The 22434-nt window shown below is 55.5% G+C and overlaps 9 protein-coding genes across 9 annotated transcripts; 6 read left to right on the forward strand and 3 right to left on the reverse strand.

Annotated features, from left to right (window-relative positions):
• Positions 1-221: 221 nt before the first annotated feature.
• On the forward strand, positions 222-2240 carry B0T26DRAFT_868027 (uncharacterized protein). Its single transcript, XM_060447850.1, has 2 exons — positions 222-1281; positions 1353-2240. The coding sequence occupies exons 1-2, from the start codon at positions 498-500 to the stop codon at positions 1829-1831; spliced, it is 1263 nt and encodes a 420-aa protein (XP_060304004.1). The 5' UTR covers positions 222-497; the 3' UTR covers positions 1832-2240.
• Positions 2241-4919: 2679 nt separating this feature from the next.
• On the forward strand, positions 4920-5434 carry B0T26DRAFT_737567 (uncharacterized protein; the record flags this gene model as incomplete). The annotated part of the gene is made up of 2 exons (XM_060443466.1): positions 4920-5158; positions 5188-5434. 2 exons carry the CDS (start codon positions 4920-4922, stop codon positions 5432-5434), a joined length of 486 nt encoding a protein of 161 aa, XP_060304005.1.
• Positions 5435-7381: 1947 nt separating this feature from the next.
• B0T26DRAFT_96297 (uncharacterized protein) lies at positions 7382-9153 on the reverse strand. Its single transcript, XM_060448168.1, has 4 exons — positions 9046-9153; positions 8444-8993; positions 8055-8388; positions 7382-7979 (listed from the first exon to the last, which is right to left on the reverse strand). Exons 2-4 carry the CDS (start codon positions 8888-8890, stop codon positions 7462-7464), a joined length of 1299 nt encoding a protein of 432 aa, XP_060304006.1. The 5' UTR covers positions 8891-8993; positions 9046-9153; the 3' UTR covers positions 7382-7461.
• Positions 9154-11648: 2495 nt separating this feature from the next.
• B0T26DRAFT_628136 (uncharacterized protein) lies at positions 11649-12065 on the forward strand (the record flags this gene model as incomplete). The annotated part of the gene is made up of 1 exon (XM_060436222.1): positions 11649-12065. A coding segment is annotated over one exon (417 nt), but the record flags the coding sequence as incomplete, so codon positions are not given.
• Positions 12066-12824: 759 nt separating this feature from the next.
• Positions 12825-13742, reverse strand: B0T26DRAFT_746949 (uncharacterized protein; the record flags this gene model as incomplete). The annotated part of the gene is made up of 1 exon (XM_060444768.1): positions 12825-13742. The coding sequence occupies one exon, from the start codon at positions 13740-13742 to the stop codon at positions 12825-12827; it is 918 nt and encodes a 305-aa protein (XP_060304008.1).
• Positions 13743-14689: 947 nt separating this feature from the next.
• B0T26DRAFT_631289 (uncharacterized protein) lies at positions 14690-15517 on the reverse strand (the record flags this gene model as incomplete). Its single annotated transcript, XM_060436331.1, has 3 exons — positions 14690-15251; positions 15302-15386; positions 15439-15517. The coding sequence occupies 3 exons, from the start codon at positions 15515-15517 to the stop codon at positions 14690-14692; spliced, it is 726 nt and encodes a 241-aa protein (XP_060304009.1).
• A 1286-nt stretch (positions 15518-16803) lies between these two features.
• On the forward strand, positions 16804-17982 carry B0T26DRAFT_746951 (uncharacterized protein; the record flags this gene model as incomplete). The annotated part of the gene is made up of 2 exons (XM_060444769.1): positions 16804-17583; positions 17644-17982. 2 exons carry the CDS (start codon positions 16804-16806, stop codon positions 17980-17982), a joined length of 1119 nt encoding a protein of 372 aa, XP_060304010.1.
• A 1843-nt stretch (positions 17983-19825) lies between these two features.
• B0T26DRAFT_746952 (uncharacterized protein) lies at positions 19826-20278 on the forward strand (the record flags this gene model as incomplete). Its single annotated transcript, XM_060444770.1, has 1 exon — positions 19826-20278. One exon carries the CDS (start codon positions 19826-19828, stop codon positions 20276-20278), a length of 453 nt encoding a protein of 150 aa, XP_060304011.1.
• Positions 20279-21482: 1204 nt separating this feature from the next.
• Positions 21483-22206, forward strand: B0T26DRAFT_633024 (uncharacterized protein; the record flags this gene model as incomplete). Its single annotated transcript, XM_060436503.1, has 3 exons — positions 21483-21618; positions 21667-21959; positions 22009-22206. 3 exons carry the CDS (start codon positions 21483-21485, stop codon positions 22204-22206), a joined length of 627 nt encoding a protein of 208 aa, XP_060304012.1.
• Positions 22207-22434: the final 228 nt, after the last annotated feature.

A 22434-nucleotide genomic window follows, 5' to 3' on the forward strand; every position in this document is an offset into this window, starting at 1 on the left:
ACCTTTCTCATAAACTTCCTGGGAGCACAAATATTCAAAAACTCAGCCACCAACTCCGGTGGCTCGGCCCCTGACTTTGCGTTCCCTCTCTTTCTCGACCAGGTTAGAAACTGCCGCATACAAGTTCAGGTAATCTCCAAATCCATTCGACTGTGCGCGTCGGATCGCTTTCCGGTAGGTAGCTATCACTCTCGAATTTGCCCTTCTGCTCCTTCCTATCTCGGGTGGTTTCTCTTCGCAGATTGAAGCTCGCGCTATTCCCTAATCTCCATGATAATCGCTTCGTCCACGCCGTCCCTCTTCTCTCCTGGGCTTTTCCTTTGCACATGCCCTCGGCAGACATTCTCTTTGCACACTTTCCTCGCCACATGTTCCCTTCAATCCTCGGCCTTCATCTCCCGGCACATTCTTACAGCCTTGTTACGATTTCTCAATTGCAGCATCACACGTACCACATCAGCCGTGCATCGTAGTCTTACCTATTATCCATAGAAATCATGGCCGAATTCGAGAACGGCGACACATTCGACTGGTCGCAGCTATTAAAGCTCGGACCGGATAACGGCGCGCCCGCTAGCCCTAGCTTGTCCCGCCAGAGCCGGCCGCCGCGGGCAGTCTCGCACACCATCCGCGAGCCGTCTGACCGTAGCTACACGCCGCAGCCCATAACCCAGTACGGGGGCCCGCAGCACAACGGCCCAATTGAGGTTCTCGATGACCGTGGCGATCTCATCTTGGCTGTCGGCGACAACCAAATCCAGTTTCAAGTCTGCTCGCGCACCCTCGCTCGCGCCTCGCCGTACCTCAGGGAAAAGTACTTTACCAACGACCATTACCTGGAATGTGAGAAAAAAGAATCGGTCGATGCCTTTGAGATAGAGAAGAGATTGTTCTTCCCCGGCATCGAGTCGCGTCCGTTCCACATCGTGCTCATGGTTATCCATGGCCTGGATACCAGGGTATACCACGAGTTCGCCGACATGATGCTGCTCCGCGATGTCCTCGCCGTGGCACACCATTTCGAAATGACGCGCTGCCTGTCGCCTATTGTGGGCAAGTGGCTCAAGAAGGTCTACAATAAGGACGTGGCCCGCCACGATGAGGCCGCCGCACAGCTCTGGATTACGCACCAACTTGGCCACCTGGGCTGCATCAAGCAGACCATTTATAACATGGTCATCAAGGGCCGCTTGAACTCCAGGGGCGACCTCGTTGGCTACGGCGCCTCGGACAATGAGCCGTATATCGGCGACGAACACGTGAGGGCGTTAAATCTCCTGGGTAAGCAATCGCTAGCATTATCGCTCGGCGCTAAAGATGGGCAGACCACCAGCTAACCTTGGAACCGTCAGCCGATATTATCGCCTGCAGAAAGCGAATTATGGACCGTCTCCTGGAAACCGTCAAGCAAGCCGGCGTGCGCGTGGACACGTACGACCACCACCTGAAGAACGCACGACCGCGGGCCGACCGCCCGTGCCGCGGGCGCACGGCGCAGAGAGTCTGCGAGATGAACATGGCGACGGCGTTTCGCTGGGCATTCCGCGCATCGGAGCTCGAGGGACTTGATCAGAAATGCAGCCCGTCGTCAGTGCACAAGCGGATGATTAAGATGGAGCAGCTGACACGGATGTTTCTCGAGCCGCTGCTTCTGTCGGGCGAGATGCCGGCCGGTCGTGATCATAAGAACTGCATGATATTCCCTCATGGAATGCCGAATCTGTTCGAGATCGCGACCCGCGAAGTGGAGGCAATACCATTTAAGAAAGAAGACATTGTTAGCCGGGCTGCTGACGTTGGCTTTGATTTTAGAGATGGTAAGGTCAATTGAGCTGTGGGTGCCGAGGCGGCAGGATCTCGGTTCCTTTCCGTCTCTGTGTTCTCAGAGTCATGCATTTCGAATGCTTGAGTTGTTGGCGGTGTGCGTTCCTAGCTTCGTCTAGACATGGCGGTGGGTGGTTATTCTGTTGTGGTAGTTAATTGGCGTGAGCGTGGGCGGAGAAGCTGACGGCACCTTTTGCCGAGGTGCGCTAGACATGAGCCAGAGACTTTTGGAGGTTATCCAGGGAGGCAATGTCCAAGGGGGTAATGCCCAGAGGGTGGAAGGCGTTTGCTTTTTTCTTCTTTCTCGTCTTGGCTTACTTTACCACCACCTCAACACTAGATAGCAAGACCAACTCGACCTACAGATGGGAAGGAGCCACAGCGGCTAGCTTCACTTGTAATCAGAACTATACCAGTCAGCGGCCACTTAAAATGGCAGAATGATAACTGCACCAGTTTGCTGCCGCTCCTTTGCAAGGTCGGCACCGCATTCAGTCGATGCATCGGTATGGCTTCATTTCTTCGTCGCGCAGTACTAACTAGTGATAAAAAAGTCTGCTTTTGAAGATCTAAGCGATCTGAGCGACTTTGGCCATCTCAGCGATGCGCCTGATGAAAATGCGCCGCCGCCATCACCACTCTCGAACCCACCGGCCGGCCATAAGCGAATTAAACGAAGCCAGCTTCGATTTTTATTGTAGATTTGAACGATTTGAATGATTCTACGGCCCTGAGCTGGAATTACCGCATTCGGAAGTGTGTTGATGCTGGCGACGGCGGCGAGGTGCAATTGGGGTACAATTGCACTGCCAGTGCTTGGAGCGGTGCAGCCAGCGAAAATGGTAATTTCTTGGGCGCGGTGTGTGTGTGTGTGTGTGTGTGTGTGTGTGTGTGCGTGTGCGTGTGCATGTATCGAGAGCGTGAAAGCTTTGGCGAGAAACGCACCTGAGTTATTCCAGAGCACATCAGGTGCTTGACTGTGTTTTGTGATTCTCCCAGCAGAAAACGCTCCCACACCAAAACACCAAAGAGGAGAATGTCGCTGATCGCGGTGGCCGGCAATCTGCCATCATGACAGAGACATTTTGGGACATTTTGCCACGCACGCAAGTGATTCCTACACTGCTGCACCCTGATAATCCCGTTTTCGAGCCCCAAGAGCCTCCCCAACGCCCCTGATGCTCACGGTCCCACGGCCGCAGGGCGCCCTCCTCGGTGGGCTCCTCGGTGGGCTCCTTGGTAGGCTCCTCGGCGGGCTCCGTGACCCTCTCCTCTTCCATCAACTCTCCTTTGAGGGTTGCTGCAAACGCGTCCGGGGGATAGGTTAGAGCAAATCGGCGCAGACAGGGCACCATTTCCGGATCAAGCGACAGAATCTTCTCCCCTTATTTATTTTTCCCTGCTACTAGGACCTATTCGTCTACACCCAAGTATCCCCAGTTGTCGGTATCCTCGCCATAGATGACCTTGTTGTCCTCCACGCGCACAGTCTCTCCATCCTCTCGGCAGCGATACTGGCCACGCCAGCATCAAACTCCATTCCTTCGACTACTCCCCGCCTTAGAAATGCAACGCCCTGGTACCTGTGAGCTTAGGAAATGTCGGTCAAAGATGAGCATGTGCTCAGGGTTTGGGGGGAGAGCGGGAGGAGAAGGGGCTATTGCTTCGGTCGTGCCATGCTGCCAAACGATGTGCGATGTGCGATTGATTGAGGGAAAGAAAGATAGCTAGGTTTGCCGCAAGGAAAGCCGTCATGCTCAGTGATCTGCGGGATTTGGGGGTGCGTGTTCATCGCATTACAATGCCGATTCAGACGCAGTTGTGGATGGCTTCAGTAGTTAGCCCGAGGACGCTTTTAGTGAATCCACCCGAGACCACCTGGGATTCAACCCGCCCGAGAAGGCCTGCAATCGGCTGCAATGCCCCGCCCGATTGGAGGCCCAGCACAAGTATCTATTGAACAAGAACCTAAAACAAAAGGCACAATAGCAGAGCAACCACACTCCCACTGCCACCACGTGACTCAATCTCTATTCTGCTTTTCACTTTTCTGCATATTTAACTCTTTCATAGCAATCTCGCACTTTCTTCTAACCCTGCACCACCACCACCACCATCCTGCACCATCAACTGCACCATCACCACCACCACCATCCTGCACCGTCACCAGTCCCGGCGCTATTACGAGCTGGCAAACCCATCTCGACCGGTCGGCCATCCCAAATCCTTTGGGATGGTCGGCGATCGTTCAGCAAGCTTTGATTCGTAAGATTCTATTCCCTCCCTCCTCAAAAACCAACTTATCATCTCTAGACGCCAGACTGCCTCTCCCCAATCCACTCCCCCAACCCCAGCCGTTGCTACCACCTCCGCGGGACATCATCTTGCCGTTCGACCTACATGCGGACCGAGGCGCCTTTGACAAAAAAGAAAACCGAGACATGTTATGGAACCTCTATCCGGGAACTGTCAGTGTCGGAACCGACGGTCGGTTCTTGGGTATCTTCCTCAAAACCTTGCCACCGAAGCCCTGGCCCAAAACAGTGGCAGGGCTCCCCGTCTACTTGGGGCCTGAATCGGGCCCCTCTACCCAGCACTCACCCATGCCAAACGCCAGGCTCGTTAGCCGGGAGGGCGGTCATATCGCCAAGGACGTCAACGGCGGGGGCATCAAGGACTAAGAACCCATCTTCATCCTCATCAAAGACCACTTCCGGAACATGGGAATCGCCATCACCGAGGTCATGAATCTAGGCAACGACTTCGTGATCGTCTTGGAGCACCGAAACGTCGATTTCACCAAGTTGCCGTGGAGAGCAGCCAACATGGGATGTCTCTAATTATTTGACGACGAGATGGGCCGACCCGCGGCACCCCAGGCTCGTCGCCTTGCCGACCCCACTCCAGGAAATCCCGACCACAGCAGCTACGATACCTTACAGCCTGGCGTTAGGGTTGCTTCGGCGTATCTGCTAAGCGATCTAGGCAAGGTTCTGTCTACGTCGGTCGGAGTTCTGGTTAGGGACTAAGTCGGAAACGAATTTATGACGGTGGCGTCGCATGGACTCCCAGCTGAATGCAGCACTGACCAAGTCATGCACCCTTTGCCCTCCCTTGGGCGCAACATTGGCAAACTCATCATAGAAGTGTCGCACACCGACATGGCGCTCGTCGAGCTCCGAGACACAGAAAGTTTCTCCAACGTCACCTTCTGCAACAACGAGATGCCAGAGCCCATCCCATTGCGACGACTGGCCGAAGCAGAGAGCCTGGGAATGCAAACCAAAATCGCTTTAGATTCGCCTGATACAGGTTTTATCGATGGCAAGCTCATGTGGAACAGCTTTTCGCGAGTTCCTGTAGACACATGCTCGAACCAGAACAGAGTTGGATTTTTACAACATGGTCCTATATGGGACAGGGGTCGGCGGCCACCCTTCCGGAAGGAATGTGCGGGAGCGCCATTTGGACCGAGGACGGAGACGTGGTCGGCTTCTTCCGATACGCTCCGAAGGAGGGAGAGATGAAGGACTGGTGTGCGGGCATTGCGGCCGACGAGCTCATCAAGCGCGGCTTCAGCCTCGTCGACACAACTCAGAGACTGCCGTAACAGATTGATGGGCGGGGGAGTTCTCAGAAGGCGTGGCAGATAGGAAATGCAAAGCATGCATTTTATCAGTGTCTCGGCGTCCTGCGGCGGCCCGGCCAAGGCAAAATACCCAACATGAAACTCCCCGTCGGGGACGGGAACGAGCCAGAAGAATACGATGGCGAGGGAACCGAGTCTGAAGAAACGTGTCAGACCCAGGACGAAGCTATTCCCTAACTGGATCTCGATGCCTCCCGTAACTGCTCAGTTCGCCTTGCCAACCTGACTACTAAATCCTTCGTTATGAATCATTTCCGTGCCCCAGTACAGAGATGGTACTGAAGGACTTAACCCTCGTTTCTGAAGGCTCCACAACCCTGAGCCTAACCTATAGGAATGACGCTATTCAGGGGTCAGAAAGCTTAGCCTCAGATAAGGCTTTCCCGGCCCCTTCAGATTTCCTATATATAATACCCACTGATTCCCCTACTACAGTATATTGGAATCAACCACAGTCATTACCACAAATCCTGACGCAAAACTTCTGTTTCCCGAGCCCTCACAACGGCCCGGATTTGTGATCCCAAACTGTCCCACAGATAGCCTCGCTGAGAATTAAGAGCCCGGCGACATCCCTAAAATACTCTGTCTGGCAAGTTCAGGAAGGGACGCTGAACGGCCTTTTCTTTCTTATTGCCTCCCGGGGCGCCTGCGGCGAGCTGCTCGCTACGCTCAAAAAGTCTCTTGGATCCCTTGTATTTGAGGTTTATCTAATCGACTAATGCTCCATCTCCAGGATGTGAACTGACCAATCCCTATTCGAGAAACTTTCTGGTCAATTGTAGATAAGAAGATAGCTTCCCTCCGCCCAACGGTGGCTTCGCTGGCTCCGTTCAGCTTAATTCCTCTCCTTTACATTCGGCCTAATCGTGCATGGCTTGGTCGGTCGAGGCCGGTATCTATTCTCATAGTTAACCGTAAATTGCCTTCTTTTCGTAGACTTCCCTTTGCAATGTGGGTAGAACCCGGTTCCAACCTTTAGGGTTTCCTGAATGCCTCTTACAAGAGAACAGGCATGGGCGAGAAGTGGTAACTCCTGGCCCGGGAAACAGGCTTGCAGTCGTCAGATTGACTTACTGGCTTGACTGACTGCCCGACTTTCCCGGCTTGTCTGTAAGACCTGCTGCGTACAGGCTGACTGCATACAAGTCAACCGACTCCCTTGGCTGACTGGCTTGCACTTGACAGGTTTATTACAGGCTGACTCACTGCCCGGCTTGATTGACTACCTGGCTAATTCATACTGTTCAGCCCCCATTCGCTTATAGTTGATGTCTTCCTGACCTCAGGTTAAACATGTCGAACACCATGCCAGATACTCTGGCACGGCCCCCCTATTTTGCACCCATTATGCATGCAAGTAATCCTGGTAGTAGCTAAACACTTGACTGCTGAGGCTACTGTAGGACTACTTATGTACGCAAAGATCTTTCGAGAACAACGCACGGTGTTTGCCACCGTCTTTTCATACTTCTTGGTTCTTTGGTCCTCAAAATCTGTTTCTCTACTTATTAAATATTAAGCGGTTAGACGCCCGTCCGGCGGCTCCACCTAGCGTAGGGCAGTCTGTCACTTTCTATGCGGCCACCTTGCATGCCGAGACACCAGTTTCCGACACATTCTAACCGCCTGACTTCCGGGGTCGAAGTCAAAGCCTAGGCTGGTGCTAGTTCTTGCGACAAGTACCCGGAGGTTGCTGCCATGTCGTAGACCTGTATCGCCAGGAGGCGGCAATCAATAGAGAAAATCTCTGTCCACTCATCAAAGGCAACTCGGCCAAATCGTTACAGCTGGACCGGTCTCGTCTGTGTTCCCATTAGTAGTGCCATGCAATAGACAGTGCTGATTCCACAGGTAAAGCCAAGATAAAACACTAGGCGTTGCGTCAAGGTTGCATCAGACAAGTCATGAGCAATCCGCTGAATGTATTCCCAAATACTGCTCGAATCCGCTACTTGCTAAACGATGCCGCTAGTATCTATCCAAAATTACCGACCCATCAAACCCCTTGCCCAAAAGCTCGCTCCAGTATCTCTTCTCCAGTACGGGGAATCAACAACCCACTGAAGCACTTTCCCCAAAACACTCCTCCATGCCATTCCGATCACCAGGACTAGCAAGCCTATGACTGTGCGCAAGGGGCTGCCGGAGACTAACCTTTTCATGTCCCACCAGTCGCCACTGCTCTCACATCTTGACAGCACTAGCCACGCCAGGACGCCTGCAACCAGACCACGCAAGAGATCTGTAGAAACCTCAATGGAGGAGTTGCTGCCGCTGTAGAAAAACTTGATCACCACTCCAACGGTCATGCCAAGTGGCGCCATCAACGCAAAGGCTAGCGCATGGCCAACCTTCCGGCGCATCGAGAGATCCTCTCCATTCTGGCCCGACGAGTCGACGAATGCGCCTAATTCAATGCCTTCGATGAATTGGTGGAAGACGATAACAGTGAAATATGTATGCAAAGAGTTGTCCCCGAAGAGAATGAGATTGACTCCGAGCACTAGTGATCCCAAGGTCAGGTACAACTCAAACCTCTTCGGTACTCGGAAAGGGGGGGGACGGGAAAAGGACCCACAGACTGAATGAAGAAAAGCACTGGCTTCGAGGGCCAAGACGTCGCTCAACTGTCTATCTCCCTCAACGATGGGTGGCGCGCGGGTGGCCTCTGGCGCAAACCAGCTAGAAGGCTTCAGCTTTGACCAGAGTCCACGCAGAAAGCTCCAGGAGCCCAGTACCAAGCCCCAGACTGGGATGAGCAAGCGGGCCGGCAGTTTCAAGACTGGACTCAGCCAGGTAACAACCAAGTCGCACAGAAATACGCCGGTGAAGAAGGCTGCGCAAATTATAAGGTTGTACAAGGACGGGCTCATACAGCCACCCCTCGCCAGGTGAATAACTTCGACAAGGTGCTACATCGAATCATGTCAGTTATCGGGCGCCGAAGTGGGGTGGATTGATACCGACATCAATAATGACGGCGCCGGAGAGAACGTTGATACCCTCGCGTCGGAGTTGTTCGATGTTCTGCAGCTCCACCCTCGGAGCCATCAAGATTGGGAAAAGGGCGCCTGTGGTGTTAGCTGAGTGATGCGCTGGTTGTCTAGTGGGGCCATTACCAAGAACGCTGGTCACGAGCATGATTTTCATGAGGCCCACCTGCACGCTAACATCGAAGTGGCGGCGTGACTGTTCGCAGACATGTGGTTGGATATTCGGGTTGGGGCTATCGCGTGGAGACTCGGAGGCTGCTGCATTGTGGACGGAGCTTTGGCTTAACTCGGGGATCTCATGAGAGCCTAGACAGTCTAGGACTGCTACGGTCTTTATGGATAGAAACCCGTCATTGGTCCCGTGCAAAGTTGGAACCGATTCTGCGGTCTTGAAGGAACACGGAATTAACCCACAAAACATTTCACGCGTGTAGTACGTCCGACACTGTCGCTGTTCCGTAGCGGATGCGGTTTCCGAGGTCTTTGTCGCCGAGATACGCCAGGGATTCGGGGTCACGCTGGGTCTGGATATTCTAAGTCAGTTGTTGTCTTTGTCTCAGGCCAAGCAGAACTCACACCGGACATTGGCTTGCTGCAAATGCCAGATTTGTTGGAAACGGTGTGATGTATATCGTGCTGGTGTGCAGCGTCGATTGCGGGTGCTCTAGTTCTAAATGTTGTACCGGAGCGGAAGATGTCTCGACGTCTTGGAAGAGAAGAGCCACGAGGATCTAGCCCAAGGCAGGCCTCACTGGGACCCGACGCATCGTGACAATTGAGCTGTCAGACCAAGGGCAGGGTGTCAGCGCGACGCGGCTAGTCGAGCAACAGAGCAAAGCCGGAGGTGGTGCAGTCGCAGGCTTGTCCGAGAGTCTGAAGGTAGGAATGTTCAAAAATGGCCGGGCCTGGCGTGAGCGACAGTGAGCGAGATGGGGGCAGAGAAGAATCACGCGTGGGATGGACTAGCGAACGACGGCGGCCTGGACGAGGAGGTCAGGCAACGAACCGCAAGGCCGAGCAGGCGGGCCACGCTGCTGCTGCAGAAAGGGCGGGAGTTGCACTTGCTGGATGCAGCGCCGGGTTACAGGTGAATTTGCCCCTCATCAGAGCGGCACACGGTGTTGGCGGAGAATGGGCCTTGTTGTTCCTTCCTTCATCATCCCAACTCCCACCAAGAGTCTGCCGCCCCAAGTTCCCACCGCACAACGTGCATCCATGGAATTTCGACCAACACACTTCCACTAGGCCTCGCCAGAAGAACACAACACGGCCAAACGTGCATCGTTTCTGAACCCTTTCCGGTGCAAACTACCATCGGTTGCTAGGGCCGCTGTCTTGCGGAAGGCACGTCTACTCGCCGTTTCTCTCGGACTTTACTCAAGGCTCGAGCTCTTTTCAAGACGGCAATTATCACCGAATTTCCCGAGGCAATTTAAGATCGAACTTCCGCAACCCGCTCGGATTAGAATCTCGAGTCTGGTGTTCTAGAAAAAGCAGAGGTAAGGGCTGACTCGGTTGAGATGGTGTGCTTTCTGACGCGGCAAAGCAGCCATTCGCAGACTTCGACTGTCGCTCGACAAACACGTGCTTCCGCGCACCTGCAGGGGAAGATGGCCACCCATGAAATGTGATTCGATGCGCCGGGACACCGAGGACATGCAGACGGGCCAATCGGCGGGCGGCAAGGGACCGAAGGATATTCCGTACAAGGCATCCAGTCTTTGCATCCAGTTTTTGGACCGCTGGTCTGAGATGATGCAGAGTAGTTCCGCGAGCCAGATGGCGGGCTCGAGTTGGGTTCAGCAGGCAGTGCTGGGCAGGGCAGGATTTCTCTGCAAGCAGGCCCTCTCCGCAGAGTGCTCCTGTATTCCCTCCATGAGTCATCTGGGACGCGACTGGCTAACGCAATGCGCCTTCGACTTTAGACACCCTAGAGCCCACGATGTATTGTCAAACATTTAGCCAGGCAACCGATTAGGGATCAAATACCCGTATAAGCCCAAGCAAGCGTCTCATGAGACTCATAGCTTGTCTGCCTAGGTGCCGCTAAACTTGGCTGCAGATGTTGTGCTGTACAGAAATATGTACGCCATGTCATCGGCAGTCTTGTCTGCATGTAATGTCATTCATTTGCGTCTGGTTGCGGCCGAGATTGGGCTGTCTCCAACTTTGTCGCAAACACGCGGTTGGGCTGGGAGTTGGGCTGACGCCCGAGAAGACAGGCACGCGCATCGTTCGTGCCTAGAGACTTACAAGCCTGCCTACCGGCCTGCCTTTCTCTCCGAGGTTCTGCCTGCTCCAAAACGTTGTTACGGCTGCTTATCAATTCCGTGGGTGCCGGCGACGTGGGTTGCCAATTGTCGACTGTTGGGGTTAATGTTTCCCCTGGCTCCCACGTGTTCGGGGTCGAATTGGGCTTGTCGGATGGTCTCAGCGGCACTCACCCGACGGCACTGCGACCCTTGAACTTGCCAATATTAGACGAGCTATTGCAAGGAAACCCCTGGATGAAGAATGACAAGACTGGGCCTGGTAAGATATTTATACGTCGGGGACAGCTCATTTTGTGCACTTCCACGTTGGCATCGACTCGTGTCTCGCTGTCCCGACCCGCAGAACGAAGGATTCCCGTGATTGAGGGGCAGCACGGCTCATTCATACCTGATTGAAACTCAAGCAATTGACAACTGACAACGCCTCTGATGAAGGGGGGTCGGCTCGGGCCGCCTATGGTGGTCGAGGCCGTGCTTGCGGTTGCCTTCGCCCGCCACACAAGACGGACGCAGAAGCAGAATAGCGCCAGAGCTGTCCCACGGTTACTGGCTACCCGGCAGCCACGGTGGGAGCGCTCTGCATGGGCCTAAGAGGTAGGGCGACCTGAACAACTGTAGCTCCGCGATTGGCCCACCCCCGAGATTCATCGGTGAATCGCACCTCATTACGAGGAGCCTCTGGATGTTTAAATCGCCCATGCTAGATTTCATCAGAAGTTGAGGCCCATCATACAGTCCGAACTTAACGCTGCTTGGCAGTCCAGCACACACTCAGCGCGATTCCAGTCGAAATTTCTTTGTCTCACGACGCCACAGTTCGTCCCGCAGTTTCTGCCGAAATTCACGCAACAGACTCGACAATTCGACAACAAAAAACCCGCCCGACAAGCCAGAAACATTGCCGACATGCCAAAGCTGGTCGCCGTTGATGTGTCCGTTTCAGACGACCGTGTCAGTCTCGTCTTTTCACAGAGCGCCGTCGCTGCAGCCTACGCGAAATACCTCGAGTCCGAGGACGCTCGGCCAGCACAAGCACAGCCCATCCCGGGATACTACCGGGGCCCTCAGCTTCACCCCTCAGCCAGGGAAGTCACTGTAGCGCTGCCAACCGAGATAACGTGGTTCATTACCTGCCGGCTGCCCGACGACGAAGATAGCGTGACCTTCACCTTCATGGACGCCGACGAGACCCCTGCTAAGGGCTGGGCCGCCTCGATGGTGCTGTTCGAGAAAGTCCCCGGCCCTGTTTACGACGAGAGTCTGAATCAGATGCACGTCCGACGCCTGTGGAACAAGTCCAAGCTTCTGAAGAAACTGGACGACTTGCGCAAGGCAGCTGCTAAACAGGACAACACCCGCGCGCCGCCAGCGCGCCAGGCCCGAGAGAGTCGGTGGTAGCTATCTGAGGCCACTCGATGCCAGACTCTTGCAATACATATGGAGACAGCTGGAGGATGGCGGGATGGGATTTGGCGGTGGATGACTACAATTCAGAGTAGAGGGCCGTGAGGCCAAGTGACCCAGGGAGCTAGGCTGTTTTCTACGATACCAAAGAAAGAGGATAGGAGATCGCTGGCGCAATGGCGTGTGCATGGCTTTGCGCCGTGTACTGCCACGGACAGATCGCAGTCAGCCTGCTCTGTTTAGGTCCAGTCTACAGGGTAGTCTTTATCCATTGATAATAGCAAGGTTCTTTTAAGGCGTCTCGGCGGTTGTATCAAAGTCTCAGCGCCCTACTTACTAACAATAATCAGGCTCATAATAATATCTCGCACAATGACTCTCATCAGCCGTCAGCCATGGTTTGATCTACTACTCAACATTTCTTTAGAACTCTAACCAGGGTTGACTACTCCACTCCACGCGAACCATATGAATGCCTTATCCACTTTAGTCTTGATACCAAGCTGGTGTCTCAAAGACCAAGTTTATCCTGACTTCTGTGGTTGGTATCTTGAGGTCTAGATGCCTGTCTGGTGAACATACTATGTGGTAGCAGGTTGTGAAGACACGGGGGAGGTACGTGAAAGACTTGTTCGAGCCATGATCAAGATTATTCGTATATGCTGGCCCAGTCCTGTGCTACCTGCATTCGTCTACCCTCACTGCACCCCTATTCTCTGCCCCATAGTACAACCACCACACCTCATTGACGGCGCGGGTGTACTCGTCTGCGCTGATCTTCTTGAGCCCCCTCACGGCAAATTCGTGCTCCTCGGCAGCCGCGTTGTCGATGCACTGCCACGGTAACAGCCCGGCGCCTGCCTTCTCGCTCCTGTTCCACTCACCCGCCAAGTTGCCGTTGCCAGGAAGCAGACTGCGCGGAGTACTCGAGACTTTGCGCCTCGCCGCCCGCTGCAGCTCTCCCTCGCCCCCTCGCTGGCGCGCATCGAACCTGCTGTCTAGTTTCCTCCGCTGATCGAGCGTCGGCAAGGGAATCTCGCCGTGCACGCCACCGCTGTCTGACCTGGGCCGGCCCATCTGGAACCATAGGCTGTCCGCGGGCGAGTGCGCCTGTCTGTTCTCGGATCCCCAGCTACGCGCCGCGGCGGCCGGCGGGGCATCAAGTTTGGGTTGCCACCAGTGTAGTTCGTCTGCTGCTGAATAGGCAGGGTTTTGTGTGCTTGGGCGAAAGGAGGACATGGATGCGAAGTGAGCGGGGGCAGCCTTGGTCGCAGGGGGAAGTTCCTGTCGTATTGTTGTTGTTGTTGTTGGTGGTGGTGGTGTTGATGTTGTTGTGCTCGGCATCGCCGTTGTCATGCTAAACGGGGGGAGTACGCATGGATACTGGAACTGGAAAGAGTCGGCGAACTCAGGCTCGGCGACTTGAGGGACGGGGGCGGAAGGTTGCTTCGGTTCAGGCTGTGGCTGCACCAGAACGACCGGCCGGGTCGGCGTCCGGAGGGGTACCACAAGCGGCGATAAGAAAGCGTGCCGCATCTCCGCTTCGTCCGCCCCTCTCCGGAACGGGTTGTATCTGGCGTCTTGCATCACCGGCATCGAGCTTCTACTAACTGACGATGGGCTGTCTCGTGGAGGTTGTGATGTCCCCCCCGGCGCCCAGGAGGAGCGCAGCATTTTAAACTGGCCCATTCTTGTAACCTTCTTGTTAGTGTGTTTTGAGGGACGTGTCTTTGTTGAAACGATGGTAAGGATTATCTGGTCTTCTGGTCGCGGGAGTAGATAGGAGTTAAAGCAGAACAGGTCTTTCTTATGCTTATGCGTTCCCTCGGTGAGATCTTGCAGTAACAGGACGAGCTCGGGGCTGCGTCGCTCAGCATAATATTTGACTCTTGAAGGACCACGTTTCGGGGTCGATTGCCTAGAGAGGATTCGGGATGGAGAGGTTTTTGGGGCTTGCACCAGCAAATACGGTGGCCGTTCGTGTTCCTTAGCTCACCCCGGCTGTGCATGACGCTCCGCACGGCTGACGGCGAGCGCTGTGGCTGAGTCCGCAGCCGTCGGCTTTCAGCGGGCTACAGCTTAACTCTACGCTATTGTAGCGCCGCAGCCTTCGGACAAGAATGTATTCAGTCCGAACATCTGCCTCGAGAAAAGCACAAAAGACAAAACAAATGCGCAACAGCCAAAACCGCGCACTTGCTTCTTTGTTCAGCCAAACAGCCAGCCAACAGCCACCCCAAGCCCAAGGCTGACTTGTCCAAGTGGAATTCTGTCGTGGCCCATCCGAAGGCTCGGAACGCGTCAGTCCGACTGCGCTAAGCCACGCTTATCCTCGGTTCCATCCTTATCCGAGGGGAGTAGGGTTAGGGTTCGCCGCTTTGCCCCCGGCCGGTAAGCTTCTATTCCGAAAAACAAGCAAGTAGCAACGCAAAGTTGCCGTCGTTATTGATCTCTTCTACTCATACGCTGCATCTCTAATCCACATTGTCCACGTTTGACCAAGCCCTTGCTAATATAAAGATGTCTGGTCTGCCGGTAGGACCTCAATGATCGGTCCTTGCAGACCATGGCTTCATTGCCTCGAGAAAGTCGGTGTGCGCCTTTGCGTCGCCGCTCAGCTCGAGGAACTTGTCATACACGCCAATCATCTGCGTAAAGAGCAGGTAGCCTGCCCAGTAAAAGTCGACGTAGCCCGCCTCCTTCCCCATGAAGAAGGGCCCGTCGGGGGTCTCCTTGAGCAGCGCCGTGATCTCCTGCAACGACGGCGTGAGCCTCTCCCAGGCCGGGTCGCCGCCGTTCTCCTGGCCCCACTTGAACAGGTCCATACCGTGGTCCTCAGAGCGCGTCCTGACGAAGTACTCGCGGCTGCGCTCGCTAAGCAGCAGGTTCGGGACCGACGGCGCGAAAATGGGCCCAAACGGCGCGTGGACGCCGTTCATGAGCGCTCGCAGCCGCGGGATCAACGGCGAGTCGAGGCGCAGCGGCGGCGATGGGTACAGCGCCTCGAGCGCTGGGGCAATCTTGTTGCTGTCCATGATGTAGGTGCCGTCGGGGAGAATGATGGCGGGGAGGGTGTAAAGCACGTCGCTTTCGTGTGGCGGGACGCTGCAAAGGTCAGCAACGCTGGCTCTACTGTAGGTCCGACTTGCACCTACTGCCCCTCAAGCCGGGGCTTGATGTCGGGGTACTCGACCCATTCCGTCACGTATTCGAGGCCCTTGAAGTTGAGAACAAACCGAGCTAGTCTCGAGTGAGAACCGGATTTATTCAAGAGCAATGTGAGGGTTCCTACTCCTCCACAGATTGAACGACCACGTGGTACGCGGCTCCTTGGTTGGGATATCCAGGAATACGATTGGGTTGGAGGCCATTGAAGCTGGTGTGTTTGGTGATGGTTTGACAAGGTGTTTGCTCTGGCGCGAGATTTAATCCCGGGCGAGGAACGGGATTGAATAGGGAATCCATTGAAATAGCCAACTCTCCATTAGATGCTGACATGACTGCCTAAAATTAGATTTGTACTCTTAGGGCGCAGACTAGTCCCCGACTGGCTCGCTCGCACAATCGGCGGATCGGCTAAAGATACCTTCCTCTTTTAGCAGATGAGGCTGTGCAACACATGGTTTGTCAGCGACGATGCTACTCCTTATTTAACACTTGTTCAACCACGTTTCAGGATTGGCTGAGCGGGGAATAAGGTTTTGCTTCTAGCTGTTCTATTCCATGCATGGCTTCACTGTCTAGACCGGCTTGAGCGACACTTCAGCCTGTTCAGTAGCTTGGATACCTAACCTCTTTGTCGCTGCCGTCAACGGTTCAGTAGGAGATTTAATACCATATCTGTGTCTTGACATCCATTATTTACCTCACTATTGCCATGCTGAGACTAGAATCGGGATGAAGCCGGGTTGCCAGGATATGGTCTCGCAAGAACAACTTGTTAGTAACCAAAAATTTCCAGACCCGCCCTGCTTGCTCTCCTCGTACGAAACACAGGTTTCCGCTTCTTCTTTAGTATAGATAGTGACAGGCTTCAGCCAGAATCATTGATGCTGAATTTGACATGCCGCACCTCATTATGCTGGGCCTTGGCTGCGGTTTGCCATCGACGATCCACTCCCACCGCCTATGTGAGTGTGTGGTACTTTGAGAAATGAGGGTCAAGATTTCATCGTGTCAGATGGCTGGCGTCATCCCATCTACAAGTGCCAACAGAGTTTGTGTCCTGGCTCCAGGCCCCGCTTCCCTGCATCGGCTGGGTGACGGTCCCGGGAATGGCACAGCTGGGTAAGGCAAGAACCTCCGGGGCAGTTCTCGTGCTGATCGCGAGCCGCTCCTTCCAAAGGTCGCATCGCACTTGCCTCGGAGACTCCATACTGTCTTGCACCAGGCCTACATGCCTGGTAGGCACCGGCCCATCCGAACACTGTCACCTGAAAACTCAATGTGCCCGCCAGCTTCCCGTTGGTTCGGCCCTGTGGAGCACGGCCCACGGGTCTTCTCCCAATTACCTAACTCTAGACAACTGCCGCGCCTTACTCTGGCCACTTCCTTCTTCATTCTCGTCGTGAATCGACCGGCCCGTCTCCACCTGTGCGAAATACTGCATCGTCTCGGCTTCGTAGCTCGGCAGCACCTCCAGCGACACGCAGCCGCCATGGAAGACACGCAGGGTCGCGAGAAATCGGCAGACCTGGAATCGACGTCGTCGGACTCGCTGTCGTGGACTTCGTCGTCGCCTAGCGCTGAGGATGGCTTGATGCCCTATGACGCCGATATCGACACCACGCCGAGCTTTACCCCCGCAAGTCCCTCAAAGTCGTCGAGCTCCGAGTCCACCAAAACTGTCAAGCCTAGCCGCGAAGTGCCCAGGGATCGGAGCCCAGTTCACGGTTTTGGCTTTCTCTTCAACTCACAGGAACCCTGCGACGAGCCGACTATACGAGGCTACGCTGGTGGTGCGCACCAAGCTAAGCAAACCTTGCGTACGGCGGCCCACGAGACCGGCACACTCCGACACTCGTCTAAATCCATCTCTGCTCTCGCAACGACCAGCCTGAAGCGTGCCGCTAGAACTGACTCTGCGTTCCCAGCTCGTTCGAGCTTGCAGCGCATCCCTGCCCTCCAGCCGCCTCTTCGTGCCGCGCCTGAGCCGGCCCTCTTTGTCGACTGCCGAATTCCCGACTTCCCCGATCGCCGCCGCCTGGGCTTCCCGCACATCATCGACACGCGCTACTTTGGCGAGAACACGGACCCGAACAGCTACCGCCTCTGCGACGGCATTGCCACATTTCTGAAAAAGTACAATCCGGCTCTGTGCGAGCGCTTCTTCAGCGTGGAGAATCGGTGCATCGAGATCATAATCTATGACCTACGATGGCTTTCGGGCACTCTGACCAAGGCGTGGTCCATTCTCCGGCAAGACAATTTTGTCCGGGTGAGTTTCTCCTCTCCCATCCGTGCCCTCTGTTTCACGCGGCAGCTAACGATGTTTCAGGTGGACCACAAGCAGCATCACGAGATGAAGACGGATTCCTGCAGCCAGGAGCTCATGCGGTCGGGCGAGTGGCGGTCCGTAGAGATGCGAGACAACAACGACAACGTGCTCCAGGACGACATGGCGCACAGCGGCGAGATTGGGGCGCGGCTCGCCAAGCTGCTCCTAGTGAACCGCATGTACCGGCGCGTACCATACTTCGAGTTCCTTATCAACGTCGACGGCAAACGCGTTTATCCCGAATGGCCGGGCGAAGACGTGGGTGAGCGGAGACGACTGCGCATCATGGGGGTGCGTAAGAAGAGCCAACAGTTCCTGACGGGAACCGTCCGCCCGTGATGCAGAGGCCCAAGACCGTCTGCCCGCGATGGCTGAGGCCCAAGACCTGAGGTTAGCGATTTTTTCCGGGACGGCGTTGGACCCTTCCAAAATTGGTAGCAACAAGCGATATGAAGCATGTTAGGCGAGCGTGGCGCGGTGGTTCATCAAGTTTAGCTCTGGGATGTCTTGCATCTGGGAAATCTAGCACATCATTGCGCCTACTGACATGTCCATGTCGGTTCCTGATATCATGGCACGGATATCTCGTACAGTCAAACCCCTCCGCACCAGTGCACCAGTGCCCACCAGTGTCTTAGCAGGATATTAGATCAGCATGCAGCCCGCCGCTTGGTCTGCTGACGGGCGTCCATGCAGACGGTTGAGAGTGAGTTTTGGGCAGATTTCCTGTCTGCGTGAGTTGCGGCGTGCCGACTCCAACTCCAGTCTGCTGCTCGCCCGTGAGTGCCCAGTTGGACTGCACCCGTCCCAGTGCCTTGGCAACCTCGTCGTTACCGAGGCGCGGTTCTCCTGCGAGTTCAAGATCTGGTTGCTTTGGATAGTCACGGCATCAGGCTGATTCTGAGGCGAGGAAAGTCAACGCCTCGGCAGTATGGGGTGCACTCTATAACAATGAGTATCTTGTATCTGTATATTTGAGCATGCATCACTCCCAAACCATTATTGTTTTCCATGGACGTTCTTAGTTCAGGTCGACCCCTGCTCTCCAGATTGCGTCGAGCTGGCCACCTCCCGGCAACTTCAACGCCCGGACTGAATCATCGGTCAAAGATGGCTTGGCTGGCTTGTCAGGCTGAAAACAACGCCTGCCATTTGCTGCCTCTCCATCCAATGCCAGCGAGCATGGCCATCTCGGCGTGTCCTGATATGGTCGCGGAGCGGCGTGATGACTAACGCCTCGACAATTCTGAAACGGACGTCGAACCCCTCCCCGATCCCTCTGCTCGCACTGGCCAACTGGCGGTACGACAAGCCATATCTCTCGACAGGCGCCAGAGCCCCGGTCGAAGGACAAGTGATGCACAGGGGATCGCTCGAGAACTTTTGAATGATCGCCGTCGCCTAGAGGGCTGGCGGGGCAGTCGCCTCATTTATACCGGCATCGTCCCGCGCCGAAGCTTGGTTCCCGGGGTCGCGGGCCAGTAAGGAGACTGTGCGGCCTAGGGGTAATGACCGTAGCACGCTCGTCTTGGCAGCTCGGAAGATCAGAAACATCTGATCGACGCTGCACACGTTTCAGCCACACCCCCCAGGATCCGAGTTCAGGTACCGCCGTCGCCGAACCACGGCGGTGGCTATTAATATCCAACCCAGTCCAATCCGCGCCGCTTCCGCGACCCCCCCCCCCGCGCCGCAATCCCTGGCCTGGCGTGCGTGATTTCTGCGACCGGTGCAAGCGCACATCATTAATGCAGCATGGGAGCCAGCGAGCGCCTTCACAATCGTTGTCCGTCTCGTCGCTGTTTCTCCTCCCCTGATGATACCCGTGCAACGGGACATGGGCATCTGGACCTGACTCGCCCTTCCCGACTGTTGCTGCCGAGTTCCCATGGCAGCCGATCCCAAAGCTTGGCAAGGTTTGTGTCCCTTATGCATGGATGTGCAGTGATCCCCAAGTGCACATGTTTGCATTCGTATAAGACGTCTCCCCTCCCGAGAGGCATTCTGGTTCTAGAGCCTTTTGCTTTTGTCTGCCATCCATCGTTCATTTCTTGCGGGCCATCAGTCTACTGTGTAGATTCCTTCACTTCTTTCTGCTGTGCTCTGGAGTCTGCAGCCTTTCGTTCCTTCCGTCTGAATTTTTAACACCATTACGGCACAGACGGAAAAAAAATCAGGGAACATGGTGTCATCGTCGACTTTGTTTTCTTGGCGGCAGGCCGCCGTGGCCGCGCTCCTGTTCACCAGCGCCGTCTACGCCGCACACATTCCCGCGAGACACGCTTCCGGGGTCGCCAAGGCGGCAAATCGTTTCAGAAGCCCCACGCCCGAGAATGCCGAAGCGATAGAGGAGGCCGAAGCGGCGGGCTTCTCTAAGCTCAACGCCACCGCGCTCGTTGTCAACGGTACCGAGAGCGCCGCCCTCAACGGCACACAGGGCGCCGCCGGGAACGGCACCGCCGCCGGGAAGGGCAAGGGCAAGAAGAAGGGCAAAGGCAAAGGCAAGGGCAAGGGCAAGGGCAAAGGCCAAGGCAAAGGCAAGGACGCCGCCGCCCAGGGTGGCGCCACGAACTTGAACGCCGTCATCGAACAACTCCTCGCAGAAGCCGAAGCCGCACGTGGCATTGTGGTTTGAATAACGGCCGGAGCACGACATCTGACGGGCGGGGGCTGGAGGAGCGGAGGGATGGCTGCATGCGGCGCAGCAGGAGAGGCCGCTTCGTGGAGATGCGGGGAGGGGGGGCCGGCGATAGACGGCGGATTGGTGGACTGTATTATACACTTCTTCAAACCTATATTCTTTTCAATCAGACCAGTTCATACTACACCTCGCTGTGCTACTCGTGTAGTCTTATGAGACCGGGCCTGTCGGTTATTGAATGAAGTACGAGAATGCCGACCTTCGATTGCAGTTGGATGAAGTCGCGGCTCTCGTCTATTAATTAATCGTCAACACCTGCTTGGTCGGCGGCTCATGAGTTCTTGGCCAGGCTAGATTCGAACAGACAACGACTCGCCGAGACAGGAACATGCAACTCGCTGCAGGCACGACGTAAGAAAAACAAAGAGCTGCGAGCGGGAACAAGAGCGGAGGGCCCAGGAACCGTGAATGTCCACTGACATGGGTGAACACCTGGGAGAGTCAACGAGGAAAGGCGAAAAAGACTGAAAGACGTGATAATACAGCTAGACCGAGGAAGGCTAGACAACATATTCTACTAATTATTACAAGTCTGCTTGAGTCCGTCTATTGCACGAGCCCAGGCCATGCCCTCTCCCCATCATCGCCGAGGTTGCACTGTGCACTGCGTCCATTTGAGCAAGTTTCCCGCCACGTTCGCGCCTGCACCGCACGCCAAGCCCGTGCGGTTGTGCCCGTGGCGCTCGAATGCCACCCCCAAGACCTTGGCAACCCGCTGCATCGGGCAAGGGCAAATGTTCAGTGCAGCGTGATTGGGCGCCGGGTGTTTATTTGCTCGTCCCAGGATGGCGGGAAGAGGGGTGAATTGTATTGTTTCTGGCGACATCCAACGAGGCAAACTCATGTCTGCTCCCGACAAGCACCTGCTTCCCGGACGTAAACTTGCTCAATTGGCGCTGTCGATTGGTCCACGAGGGCTGGGCAGCTGGGCTAGCGACAGGTACGCTTGCCAAGATCCCACCAGCCGTCCTCAACACCGGACACAGTCTGATGGGGGGAGGTGGGTCTGCCAACATACATAAGCTCTGGTGATGGCAGATACCTCGTTCTCTCCCTCCGTCAAGTACCAGACGCTCAACGGATCCAAGCACTGACTCGCATCTTCAACGACAACTTGACATTGCGTCCTGCTTCCACCATGGTTCTTGCAGCCTTCATTCTGGTCGCCGCTGCCGGCGCGCAGCTTGCGAGTGCCCACTTCGGCATCGAGTACCCGACGTGGCGTGCCAACACTCTCTCCTCTAGCACAAACTATTCGCAATGGACGCAGCCCTGTGAGTAGTGCCAGACCGAGTAGTTGAGCTGTAGCTGATGTCCCGCAGGCGCCGGCGCCCCTGTCCTTCCAGACGCCAACCGAACCGACTGGCCATTGAAGGGCGGCAGTCTGAAGCTCGACCTGCACCACGCGTGGACATACATCTTTGTCAACCTGGGGCTCGGCGTGAATGTGACCAACTTCAACTACACGCTCTCGGACCCCTTCTGGAACTCGACAGGAAACGGTACCCTCTGCGTGAAGAGCTTACCGCTGCCCACAAATCTGCCCGCGACCGACGGCACCAAGGCGACTATCCAGGTCGTGACGCTGGGCGAGAGTGGCAACGCCTTGTACAATGTAAGTCTAGGCGGCGGGTGTTTGGCAGTAATGATGCTAATGCATGCAGTGTGCCGACGTCACTCTGCGGGCCAACGCGACGGCGCTCAGCGACAGCGAGTGCGTGACGGACCCCGGCGTTTCCTATGTCCCAGTGCAGCAAGCATCGACAGCAAAGAGCGCCGGCACGATGGCCAGCGTCGACATAGTTTCGCTGTCGGCCGTCGCCGGCTTGGCGCTAGTGTTTGTGTTTGGAATGAGCCTCTAGCGGCCGACGTTGCGATGAATCGTACTGTATATATTGCGATGGTAACCACCGTCTAGTAGTCGGCGAACTCTGCCGGAGAGGCGCGTGCTACAGAACGAAATATGAGCCATGATCACGAAGCCAGAACCTCACAACTCTGAACTGGACCACTCACCAAACTGTGTAACCCAGCTGCAACCCAGCTGCAGCGCTTCACTGGCCATGTTCCGCCGTGCCTGGCCATGTTCA

This window comes from Lasiosphaeria miniovina (assembly GCF_030549165.1).
Source record: "Lasiosphaeria miniovina strain SMH2392-1A chromosome Unknown B0T26scaffold_1, whole genome shotgun sequence".
Taxonomy (NCBI): domain Eukaryota; kingdom Fungi; phylum Ascomycota; class Sordariomycetes; order Sordariales; family Lasiosphaeriaceae; genus Lasiosphaeria; species Lasiosphaeria miniovina.